The sequence below is a fragment of the Populus nigra genome, chromosome 8, assembly GCF_951802175.1.
Source record: "Populus nigra chromosome 8, ddPopNigr1.1, whole genome shotgun sequence".
Classification (NCBI taxonomy): domain Eukaryota; kingdom Viridiplantae; phylum Streptophyta; class Magnoliopsida; order Malpighiales; family Salicaceae; genus Populus; species Populus nigra.
In genome coordinates, this window is record NC_084859.1 from 4,449,411 (window position 1) to 4,463,673 (window position 14,263).

Here is a 14,263-nt window from a genome sequence, read left to right on the forward strand (position 1 = left end):
CTCTCATTATGAGCTATAAATACACCATGAATCATTCAAGTCAAAAGTTCATAATCTCTTCATTCTTAACATTTTCAGCACATATATTTTCAGAGTCTCTCTCTCTAAAATATCAATGCATTTTCTCTCTTTATAAAGTTATTAACTATACTATCGGAGAGTCCCCACGACCTTCAAATGATACTTTTTGCAGGTACCAGATATCGGTTACCTGGGTTTACTAGACACTACCTACTGCTACCACAACTACTGGTTACCTAGGCTTACAACAATCACCAATCACCTGGTTTACCATACATTACTTGCTACTAGTTACCAATCATTTGAGCTTTTCATATTAAGTCACCAGATACCTTAATTATAGAGAATGGATCGGATTGCTTGAATATAGAGATCAATCTTATTCTTAAACATCTTGGATTTTGGGACTCACCAATTGGCGTCGTCTATGGGAAACTGATAAAAAAGTCATCAGTTTCTAAAACTTGTTTTCTATATTTTCAGGTCATTACATGCCACACAACCAAGACACTCATGGGTCATGACACAAAACAAATCTACTCGTTACCATGAACACTTCTACCCTAGTTAGACCTTCAACAACTCACCAATCAGGTACAACTCCTCACTCAAGTCGTGTTGGCAATCTAATGTCACAATCAGACCTTGACATCCTAACAAGTCTTAGCACTTATGGTAACACACTTGATCTCATCACCATCGTTACCGGTCGCTCCCAGCGTCTATAGCTCGTTGCACTACCTATAAGAGCTTGGGCATAATGATCTCCAAAAGAGTATTTTGCCTCCATACTTGCTAAGTCCCTCAAGGGGTCGTTCGCGCCATTACGATGCCATTGCACATAACTGGTGCTCCAAACATGCTCTCTCAGCTACCGCGAGATGGACCTCAGTTACCAATCTCATTGTTTCACACCAAACTCTTCAGGCCCCTTAAAGCGCAACAAATCACCTCATGATGCATAATATTCAATGAGAATGTGAGTTTATTTTTGAAATAATAATGATGTATATTTGACATATATTTTCTAACTACAAATCTTTAGTGAGGGACTTTTGACCACTCTCATTGAAAGGGAATGGACTTGGTCTCCCTAAAGCAATACCCCCATAATCACTAGGGATTGATCTCAGATCCTTCACTATCTAGTGCAGTCTCAGACTAACACATTCTTTAGGTGATGTCAAAGGGTCTTTCACTAATTCGCCAAAGGTTGATCTCGAATCCTTCACTCTACAATACAATCTCAGACTGACACATTATTCAGGTGATATCTAAGGGCCTCTCACTGATTCGCCAAGGTTTGATTTGGGATCTTCCATTCTTTAGGTGATGACTAGGGGCCTCTCACCAATTCACCAGAAATTGATTTAGGATCCCTTATTCTTCAGGTAATGCCTAAGAGCTTTCACCAATTTATAAGAGGTTGATCTAGGATCCTCCATTCTCTAGGTAATACCTAAAAGCCTTTCACCAATTCACTAGGGGTTGATATGGGATCCTCTATTTTCTAGGTGATACCTAATAGCCTCTCACCAATTCATCGGGTTGATCTTGGATCTCCTGCCTCTCCAATGCAGTCTCGGGAATGACACCACTCTTTAGTACGGGGCTCCCAAGCCCACACACCATTACTAGGAATGCTACCGACCTCCTAGGGGCTCCTAAGCCCCCGCGTCATCCTAGGAAGGTCGCATACCTCCCATACTTCAATGCGACCACTCGTCAAGGGATGAACTTAGTTTTCCTGGTGTAATAGAACCACCCTTCATGGATTCATCCTCTTTACCCTTTAAAATGTTTTCTAAGTTTGGACGTTCACATAGGTTCGCTCCCCTCTGCCATTTAGAAATTTTTCTAAGTATGGGCGTCACCATTGATCACCCTCCTTGAGTTCCCCTCAGTCTTTTAGAATATTTTCTAAGTGCAGACTCACCTTCCATGGGTTTTTACCAGCCACTTAGAAAATTTTCTAGATAAAAGTTTCTTCTTTATAAGTTTCTCCTGACTTCTTAGAATTTTTTTTTAAAATATGAAGTCTTTTACATCTCACCTAACCTTTCTAAGAATATTTATAAGTATGGTTCCTTTCTACATACTTAGAAATATTTTCAAATATGGCACACACCCCTATACATGAGCTCTCTAGTTTATTACTTAGGGTTTCAACCCTTTTTCTCATATGAAGAAAATTTAACGAACTTGTCATGGTAACTTAGCATTTTTACAAGTCTTTACGAATTAATACCAAAAAGACTTGGGAGGCTACTGATGATCTAAATAAAATGGACAAAAATACCCAAATAGGCCCAAAAAAATCTCATGGGCTTAGGCACACATCCCGAGCCCAACACCTTCATTGGCTCAAACATGTGGCCCGAGCCCAACACTCACCAAGAAATTTTTCTATGACCCATACGGGTCCCTCAATATTTTATATTGATCAAATATATATTGTTTTGTGCATAATTCAACTTAAAATATCACAAAAGTAAAATTACACTTCAGCCTTTTCTCTTTATAAAATGATAAAATTCATGGGTTATAAATATATCATGAATCTTTCAAGTCAAAGGTTCACAATCTCTGCGTTTTTAATATTTTTAGCATACATATTTTAAGAGTCTATCTCTATAAAATATCAATACACTTTCTCTCTCTATAAAATTACTGATTTTACCATCGGAGAGTTCTCGCGTCCATTAAATAGGAGTTTTTGCAAGTATCAGCTACCGACCTATGCTTCTCAGGCATCACCTGCTACTACCACAACTACTAGTCACCTAGGCTTACTAGGCGTCATCATAGTTATCAATCACTTAGCTTACCGGACATCACATGCTATTGATTACTAATCCTCTAAACTTTCCATATCAAGTCAGTTGATTTGATTATGAAAAATGAATTAAATTACTTGAACTAAAAAATCAATCAATCATCTAATACATCAACCTTATTTTTAATCATTTTGAATTTTAATATTCATCAGATCTAAAAATAATTCTCTTTTCTTTCTTAAAAGCTTCTAATTATCATCCTAGAAAGCAATTATTATACCAATCAAAGGAGTGCAATACCTAACTCAACGATTAAAAAAAATGATAAAGTTTGTAGGTAGGACATGACTTATATATATATATATATATATATATATATATATATATATATATATATATATATATAAAATGTGCAAGCCAACCGATGAAAAAGATAAATCTTTGGTTTTCGATGATTAGGTAGTTATCTACTGAGTAATTAATATGTTAATATTGGATCCCACTGATTTACACGCGCTCGTAGAAATGCAAAAGCGAAAACGCGTGCACGTTTGGATGCTTTTGGTTTTTGGTATGGACAAGAGTTGCTGTCAATGCCGTCCCTTCCTAATTTCTCTCTTTCACCACTTCACAAGATCACAGCGCTCCTCCCTTCCTCTGATTCCTGCAAACTGACCCAACCCTCCCTCTCCTCTCTCCCAAAACAAATACAAAATACCATCTCTTTCTTGATTTTTCCCCATACGCGTCTCTCAAACACCAAACATTATGTATACCGAGTCCAAATCTTTTGGGTTTTTTTTAAGGGTTTTTTTTAATGGTATTTATAGATTTATTAAAGTGTTTAGAGTATTTTTTAAGTGTTTTAGGTTAAAATATAAGTTGAAAATTAGATTTTTAAGAATTTAGATAGAATTTTGATTTTTTAGCTATCAAAGTAGCCAAAATCTAAGTAATTTTAGATGATATTGTTATTTATTTTTTTTTAAAAAAAAAATTAGACTAGATGACATATCAATTTTTTTAAAAAAAAATTAAGGGCTCGCGTGGCCTTTTTTTAATGGGCCGTGCATTTAGCCTAGCATACCATGTTCACTAACACATAACTTGTTTTTTTACTTTTACTTTTGATTTTTTAAATTAATATTATATATATATATATATCTCTTTTTAAATAATTTCTAAATTTATATTTTAATTAATACCCCTTCTTTGTTATTTTTCTTTTTTATTTAGTATTTTTTTAAGTAATGATTATTTTTTAATTATATTGTGTGTATTTAAGTTTATAAAGAGGTTAGTATGATTCATATATTTTATATAGTTTATATTTATTTTTAAAAATAAAAAAATTATTTTTAATAATATTCTTATATGTGCACCCTTACATAGTATTATTTTTTTTTTTTATTCAATCAATTTTATATATATTGATTTCTATTATCATTTAATTTAATAAAAGATTAATTTTAATAAACAAATTTATTAAACACAACCGGCTAAATAGCCCGTGTTTTAAAATCTTGATTTATATTTATCTTTTAATTTTATAATTTTATTTTTATTTATAATTAATAATATTTTTTCATTTATTTACATATAAAAAAAAATCCAACCACATGGTCAAATTGCTAGTTAGAGACCCAAGCAAAGCAAATACCTAAAAAATATCCGAGCACAGGATCAAATTGCTAGTTGTTAAATACGCAAAGCAAATACCTTGATTTTTCTCTACTCTTTCAAGGCCAATACACCTCCCTCCCTCCCTCTTTTAATTAAGACTCCAAGAGACTTTGTTTTTCCTTCTCCTCCTCTCTTTCATTCCTCCCCCTCCCTTCACTTCCCATTCTTGATACATCTATCGCCATGACAGACAGGGTCTACCCTTCTACTAAACCAGCCACAAACGGCACAGCAGCCACCAACCCCTCCTTTCCAGCCACAAATGGCACAGCAGCCACCAACCCCTCCTTTCCAGCCACCAAAGCCCAAATCTATGGTGCCACCCGCCCCACCTACCGCCCCCAACCCAACCGCAAACGCAGCCGCAGTTGCTGCTGTGCCTGTGTTTTATGGACTACAGCGGTCATCTTCATTCTCATAGTCCTTGCTGTCATAGCTGGAGCCATCATCTACGTCCTCTACCGACCCCACCGCCCCTCCTTCGACGTCTCCGGCCTCAGTATCTCCTCTCTCAACCTTACCTCAGCTTCCCATCTCACCACCAACATCAACCTCAACATCACCGCTAGAAACCCTAATAAAAAACTTGTCTACACATATAACCCCATCACCATATCTGTGACTACAGAAAGGGATGATATCGTTGTAGGCAGCGGTTCGCTACCCTCATTTGTGCATGGTACCAAGAACACAACCTTTTTGAGAGCCGCCATCACAAGCAGTGGCGTGCAACTGGATGATGTCTCTGCTGGTAAGTTAAAGGCTGATTTGAAGAGCAAGAATGGTGTGGCTTTGAAGTTAGAGCTGGAGACTAAAGTGAAGGTCAAGATGGGAGGGTTAAAGACTCCAAAGGTTAGAATTAGGGTCACTTGTCAAGGGATTAAAGCCACTGTTCCATCTGGGAAAAAAGCAACAGCAGCGTCTGTGTCAAATGCAAAGTGCAAGGTTGATTTGAGGATCAAGATCTGGAAGTGGACTTTCTAACAAGGAAAAGTATTTCAGAGGAGATATTGTTCTGTGGTTCATCAACGTTTTCTGGGTTTTGTTTTTAATTTTTGGCTTTTTTTTTTTTAAATTTGACATTTACAGATATTTTCTTTTCTTCAACTGTTGGTGAGAATAATTAATCATATATGTTTGTAAATGGAAGGGATAAAGTTTGGTGATTGCCTGTATTAGGAGAGAGAAATTTTATTTAATTTGTTATTATACAGATTTGAAAGATTTTAATTTGTTTGATTATTGATCATCTTGTTAATTAGTGATAGAAAAATCTAATCTTTCAAGTGGGAAGGAGACGACCATCATATTTATGATGTAGTAAAGTCATGTTAGGCCGTGTTTTTAGCTAGCTTAGTGGAAGCACAAGAGAATGCAGCTGTCCCTAAAGTCAACGTCGACGGACACCTTATAGAAATTAAAGCCAACTCTTCTCTTCTTTTCTCTTTTCAACACTTGAAATTAATATAAATTAAATTTACAATTTAATAGTATTTATTTATTTATTAACATTAATATCTAGGTCCACTTATACGCATTTTGACTAATTTTACGAGACCATGTAAATCTCAAGTGATCCTAAAATTTATAAGACTCGAATTAATGATTTTCATGAAACAAATCTAAAACTTGATTAGTTAAACTATACCATTTCAAAGTATACAATGCTATTTATTGACTCCACATGATGGATGGCTCCCAAGGTGCATAAATTAAAAAAAAATATATCACATTGATAAACTTATTTATACATCCAATTTATAATCATATTCCGATTACATTTTTATTTATATCATATTATGTTCAGAATTATTTTTTGTCAAAATTTTTATATTATGATTTTTTTTTCTTTTGAACATATTATCTTTGATTTTCAGTACTATTCTCATTATAGTTATTTTACTATGGTATTTACGATTTTATTTTTTTTGTGGGTGGGTGCATAATAAGAAATTTTGATATTTTGTATTGGCAGTGCACCGACAAAATGCTGCACTCTGTATATTTGATGTCATCATGTTCGGAAGTTTTTGTTTTTAAACCTCGTTTTTTTAAGTATTTTTTTTAAAAAAATAATGTTTTTTTATTTTTTTTTGATAATTTTAATAAGTTGATATTAAAAATAAAATGAATTTTAAAAAAATATTTTAATATGTTTTTAATTAAAAAAACTTTTTGGAGATTGGGAAAATGCAAATTCATCTAACCAAACACAAATAGCACTGATGGCCCATCTCTCTTTTTCTTTATTTATTTGGCAAGGACCATCCTGTCATTTTCTGACTTCGGATGCATGTAGCTGCCTAGCTTTGATTCCTTAATTAAAATGATTATTCTTTTTTTTATTATTCATCAGATATTAAATCCAGAAATTCACTGGCTTTTCTTCTGCTTCCAACCTGTGGTGGGCCCTTTCCAATTGTGTGATTCACACACACACACACACACACACACATATATATATATATATATATATATATATATATATATATATTATCTCTAAAATCTTGTATGGAGTGGTTGTCATGTCACTTTTATTTGTGCACAAATAATTGATTCTTAAAGAAACTGAGGCAGCCTACGCAACATGTGAAATTACGGATGTGTCGTGAGTACATGTCACCCTCAAATTTATCACAAGAGAAAATTATGTTGAGGAGGCTTCAGATTTTGTCTTTTTTATTTTTGCTTTATAAATTATATTTTTAAATATTAATTTAAAATATTATATTTTTCATCTTGTAATTTAACAGTGGGCAGCACTTTACAACCTTGTAAGTTAGCGTTAGAAAAAAATCAACAAAAAATATATATATTTATTTATAAAAATACTATTATATTTGTGATAAAAATTAAAAAAAAAACCCCTGAAGTTAAAAATAACTAAAATACTTCTAGAACCGTTGAGTTATTGCTTTGAGAATTAGTTTTTGGCTCTTTTTGAACAAAGTTGTAAGTAGTTTTCATTTAATTATAAAAATATCATAAATTATTGTATTTAAAAATAATTTCCAGCTACATTCCAGCATGCATTACCAAGAATAAAATCTAGCATCCTCATCGTCATCTTCCCCGACATATCCTTTCTCATTTTCACTATAATTTCATCAAATAAACCTACCAAACCTAGCAAAATCCTATATTTTCTTTTCAATCAAAGCAACCTAACCAATTTTTATCATAACTTATAAATGACATCTCAACAATTCATTTTTCATTTGGATCATAATTCTGCAATCAGCACAATCACAATGCAAAATTATTATGAATACAACATCATCTTCATCAAGTTTTAATAACATATAAAGCTGGTGATATAACTTAAATGGACTAAAATTCAAGAATAAAAGTGCATGAAATGTAATAAGAGAGCTGCAATCAGAATATCAAAAACATAAACAAGTAAAAACAAGCTATTTTATAGATGTGATGATAAGTTATGCAAAAGTACATTCATTAACTTGCGCAAATCTATTAATGAAATTGAATTAACTACATGAAGGGAAGAAGGTGTTAATGATGTCTCCTGAATAGTAGATGAAGTAAAGAAATTGAAAGATAAATTATGTAGAATTTGGATAAAAAATCACAATATAAAAGCTATCTTAGCAAGTGTAAAATTATTTGTAGTAGCTAATTTAGTTGTGCAATGTTAATATTTATAACAACTATATTGTTTCTATTAAAAAAATGAAACATGGTGAATGTATTTTCTAGTATAGTCAAAATGCAAGCAAATTCATATCACTCATATCGAAAGAATGCTACTTAAATAGCATGTACACAACAACAAGCATGCACTTAACAAGCATTCACAAATAGCTTAAATCGTCATGGAACTTAATATAATAAACACAATGATCCACAATATGACATCAATTCATATAAATAATACTAATGTAGCATTCAAAAGTAATTAGTCTTCAACATCTTCAAACCTACATATTATTAAAAAGAAAAAACAACATTGAATAGTAATTATGATTTTTTTTCATTGAATCTATAAAACTACAATGCATATTTAGAAAAATCATTTATATCTGAGTTGATTGCCTCCTCCTCTTCTTCTTAAAACTCTTGAGCTTCTATTTAAGCCTTTTTCAAGAACTTTGAACCTTCTCCTAACAGCGCTATATCCTTTTAATCCCTTGCCAAAACTACCAGATCCCCTTTCAATATAATTGGATCCTCTTATAGCACTGCCACCAGTAATTTACGCAATACTATCTTGTTGGCATGTCCTAGAATTATATATATATTGCACGTAAATGTTGCATCGAAGTGTGGAAGACCTCTTCCTAACTGTACTAGGTTGATCTTATCCTTCTTTCATTTGTCTATTCTTTCCTAGTCTACTCATGTTTTTCTTTTTTTAAGTTTTAGAGGTAGAACAATTATATCTCTATTTTTTTATGATCAAAATCAGCTTCTGGTAATGAGTGCACCACCTCAAAGTATACTTTTTCTAAATGTATCCACATTGTAATACTCATTATGCAGATCTTCTAACTCAATTATTTTGTGATTAACCCAAGGGCTAACATGTAAGCATGGAATATTAGCCATTGCCTATTTTTTACATGAACACTATTTTTTTCCAAATCAACACAATACCTTGTTTGACCCTCATAGACTCGGTATCCATCACAACTAGCTGTATTAATTCTTATGTTCCATTCTTTTTCAACAAATTTATCTAACAAACATAAGATGCGGTTTTTGTTGCTTAATTTTTTGATTGAGCTGACATGAAACTTAGCCATGAGTTTAAATCTAATCTTTTCTAACAAAAAAAAAATTGGCATGCTCCTATATTTAACAATCTAGTTGTTGAATGAATCGGCCAAGTTATTAGTTATATTATCAATATTAACTTCAAGGTCAAATATATACCTTACCTAAGTCTTAGTAAGGATGTTCTACAACCAATTGACAACTCTAGTGTTCATATCCCCAATATCTCTCATATAAGTATTGTAATTAAGATACATGCAAGCTTTTAATGCATTCTAAAATCCATTTTCAATACCAATCCATGAAAACCTTTCTTTTTATAGTTGGCATAAATATGCCTTGAACAATGCATATGCTTTGCCTCTAGGAATACCTCGCCAATAACTCTAGGTAAACTCTGGAAATAAATTATGACAGTTAAATAATACAATTCTAAAATAAATGCAAGATTAGAAAAAAGATTAAATTCATAATAAAATTAAATTATGACAATTAAATTAACAATTTGCCTATCAAAAATTATATAAAATGGTCTCTAACGTATTCAATATTTTATGGATCCATATAAAGCATATACAATCCAGCACTGTATTTCACTGTTTTCACACTCAATAATAGAATAAATAATAAGAAATAATCCATTATTTTCATCCAAACCCACTACACTAAAAAATACCTCTATATAGACCCTTGAGATGACATCCATTAATTCTAATGAAATAACTACATTAAAAAATAAAGTCTTCCTTCATTGCTTTCAAACAAAGATACACGCATTAAAAATTTCATTGTGAATGACTTTATCATGAATTTCTGACTATCAATAGCAAAGGGATCTTATATCCACCAATCACAACCATCACCTATACATATAGCACCAATCTTAACTTTCTGATTAATATATCTTTTAACATGATATTCATGTTTGACCTCATACTTGTGCAATAAATCTCTAAAGTGAGTTGTATTTTTAGAAGTTTAACATTCTTTAAACTGTATTGATCCATTAACTGCAAATTTAAGCCTTTTACATCTAAAACTTTAGATCTACATTCGTCTTTTTCATTTTCATTTTCTTCTCATTTTCAATCTCATCCTCATTGTCCTTATCAATAGATTATTCTCTACCTTCAACATCAATATCATCTTCATGACTACTCATTTTTCGGTCATTATCATAATCAAAAGTACCATTCAATGTTTGACTAGTAAAAAAATCAGCTTGTAGGTTATCAATCCACTCATCTTTAACTTTATTATAAAATTTAAAAACATCCTCATTAGAAGGGATATAATCATTATCTACTTCATCATTAAAACCATCATCAATATCCATTTCGACTCTAACATCACCACAAACATTATTATCAACACTCATTTCAAAACCCGTTTTAGGATCACTACTAGAATATCTAATATCACCACCACCAACATCAGCATCCATCTTAAAACCCATTTCATCCCCATCAGGACTAATATCATCAAAATACGATACCGCCTTTTCAACTTCAGGATCTTAGGCAGTAAAATATTTGGTTCCAGGTGGCCTGTCATCTTTAGGATTACCTGAATAACACATCAATATTTTTATCATTACAAGATTAACACCTGGATCAGCATCAACATATAGACAAAACTCTTTTTTACCTTTATACATCCTTAATACCTTTAAAGTCGAAGTGTCATCATATATTTTTATCACTTGACCTTTTTCGGTCATCGAAATCCATGTTTTTGGACCTGAAAAACCTAATTTCATTTTGTTTTTACCCAAAAACAATTCTAAAACATTATCTAACCCTTAAAAACCACTTAACAACCATAAAATACCTAGAAATCATTCTAAAAAAAATGAAAAACAACTTAATCAAAAGAAACCAAGCAAAACTCAATTACTTTCCTCGTCATGTTTAGACAAAAAATCACTTTTATTGAGCTCCTCTCAAGAAGACAAACTCATTAATACAAAGATCCTTTTTTTGGTGATTTTAATGTGGCCACCCAAAGCTTTTTCTCTCATTTGCTATTTCCAGCAAGTTTTTTTCTTTCTCTTAAACTGAAGGATTGAAAAATAAACAAAATAAACTTATGGATAAAAATGAAAATTCTAAAAACTTTGATATTGGTCATGAATTTTCTCTATGTTTTACAATGTGGTCCTCTCACTTTAAATTTTATCTTTCTACTATAATTTGAAATTTTATCTCATACAATTAGGCCACAAAAAAATCAAATAAAAAAAATTTAGTGTGAAATTAAAAAAAACATGAAAAATAAAAAATGGTGATACTTCACTATTCATATGAACAATGAAATGGTTGAGGAAAAACTCTGGTTCTTTTAATGTATTTGTTATATAGTCATTTGATCCATGTTCCGTTGCGGGTCGTAGAGTTTAACCAATTTTTTTAATGTAGAAAATAAATGTGTAAGTGTTGTCAATGCCTTTTTTAACATTAAGAAAAAAAAATTAATTGTGAATCAGAAAGTTTATGCATACATTTAATAAAATAAATTGAGAACCATATATACTGATAAATACTAAAAAGAATTGTTAATACTATATTATGGCTAGGATCCTAAGAATGTGCCAATATTGTGGATGTGTTTTATTGTATATGCTTTTTTTTTTAAATTGAGAAATATAAAGATGTTGTTTGCAGATAATAAATAAATTTCAAAATATATGAATCGATAATATGAGAAAAAGGTTTCAATGCCAATTAAATACTAAAATGAAAAGCTAATCTTTTTTATTAAAGCAAAAGACAGATAAGTATACAAATATTTAACTCCAATATTTTCTTTTAATTTTTATGTATTTTTAAAACTAGAACAAAAAACTTTATTTCTATAAATGGATCATGAAAATATAATTTATTTATTTAGAATATAAAAGGAAAGAAATTAAAAATAAATTACATTAATCTCTTTGAAACATTATAAAAAAAATAATAATTAAAAAAAATTTTAAAGGTGAACTAATCAATTTAAAAAATTAGCAAGTTATGGAATTAATTTAAATGTGAATAAAAAAATTAATGCAAAATAGAAAAATATATAAAAGGGTATTAATTAAAATAAAAAATAATAATTAAAATTAAAAAAAATACAAAAGAGGCTAAGTGTCATTGGCAAGCCAGGCCTACGAACATAGTTAGTTACCTAAGAGCTAAGCATGCCTGGTTTTTTTTTTTTTTTATGGATCAAATGACACATTGTTTGCTCTTTTTATTATTTTTTTTTACTGGATAATAGGTTATCTAATGTGGAAAACGACATGCAATCACCTTCAATCTTTTCTGGTCACAATCGATGCAAAAAGTTAGGTTTGAGTTTTGGACCTCAAAAACCCCTTTTTAAATCTATTTTCATATGAAAACATCTAAAAACACTCTTAAAATATAAATAAACTATTTTTTCAACTCAAAACACTCCTAAATTGGTTCAAAAATACAAAATTAAACCATTTTTTTTTGTTTCTCAACTGCAATCCTTTTTTTAGCAAATAAAGGGTTAAAAACATCTAAATGGAACTCCTCTTATCAAATAGAATTCATTGATTGCAAAATCAACTATTTTAGATGCTAAAATGTGACTAACCAAAAACTTTCTCTCTCATTTCTTGTTTTTCGGCGAGTCTCTCGCTCTCCTTTCAAATATTGGGATCAAAATGTGATGAAAACAAAGTTTGGGAACAAACATTAATGTGTAAATATAAAGGGGCTGAAAATGTATTTAGCAAAATATTCCAGGCAAAAAATTGTTAAAAGAAAAAAAAATCATTGCATTATTGTCTTTGAATGTAATTTTTTCCAAGCAATAAAAACAATTTTATTTTACGAAATCGAGCATCAACATAATATCAAAATGTTATTTTGACATCTTATTGATCCTATAAAAATTAAATCAAAATACATCATTAAGCATAATTTCCAACTAATATAATGAAAAATGATCAAATTAAAATAAAATTGTTTGGTGAGCAAATTAAACAAATTGTAAAAGAACAGAAAAAAAGCTCAAGTAATTTGCGTGTGGGTGTGCAATGCTTTAACAATATTTTCTCCATACCATTTAGGTAATTTGAATATCTCTAATACTTTTTATTTTTTTGGTAACCCGTGGTGTCCGGGCCAGCTTACGCGCACTACAACTAATCCCCAGACCCACTGAACACCCTGCAAGCCCAGTAGGCATGTAAGACACCGTGGGGGTGACAGGCGTGCACGCTAGGGCTCGAACCCAGGTGCGAATATCTCTAATACTTAATCAATAAAAAAAAGGAGAGACGAGGAAAACCACTCTCCATGAGAATAAAGTAAAAGAGAAGGAAAAAAAGTTTCGTGCCAACATTACAAGGAATAGAGGAATAGAAAGAGAAGCATGAGATCCTCTTACTTACAGGAACATTGCTTAAATCAATAGTTGGGGGGCTTAATTGAAAGTTTCATCATAGTTGAGGACCTATTTAAATTTACAATCAATAGTGAGGGTGGGAAATCGAGTTTACCTTTAAACCCTAGATACCCTACAAAATTTCAAAAGCTAAATCCCTCCAAAAGGCCAATCCCCCCCTCCCCCTCTGCGTGTGTAATCAACCGCCAACCATGTATCGGATTGCTTCAAGATTAGCTTCATCAATTGGGTATTGATTTCTTTCGTCACGTAACTTCTTGATATATAAAATATGTGTGAATGGAGCAGCTAATAATTCTCTACCGTGCTTCTTTTGTTTTTCTATCTTTTCACAGCTCCTCTGCTTCAAAGAAGCAGGTACTACCACCGGCCTCTCCCTCTTTCTTCAATGGCATATCGACTTTTTATTTATTAATAAGCAATAAATGATCGAGAAATTCGATTTATATGTGAAAAATGAACCTGGGTTAACTAAGCCCAGATAGATACTTGCATCTCTTTGAGTCAAATGTTCTTCACTGTGAGCAAATGGAGGGTCATGGTTAGTTTGATTATTTCAAAACTGAGTCTTTTTGGGCCGGTCCATTCCTATGAAATACACTTTGATTTGAGTGGTTTGGCTGTTCTAT

At 31.5% G+C, this 14,263-nt stretch overlaps 1 protein-coding gene across 1 annotated transcript; it reads left to right on the forward strand.

Annotated features, from left to right (window-relative positions):
- Nucleotides 1–4,516: 4,516 nt before the first annotated feature.
- On the forward strand, nt 4,517–5,723 carry LOC133702153 (NDR1/HIN1-like protein 13). Its single transcript, XM_062126393.1, has one exon. It carries the CDS (start codon nt 4,665–4,667, stop codon nt 5,463–5,465), a length of 801 nt encoding a protein of 266 aa, XP_061982377.1. The 5' UTR covers nt 4,517–4,664; the 3' UTR covers nt 5,466–5,723.
- Nucleotides 5,724–14,263: the final 8,540 nt, after the last annotated feature.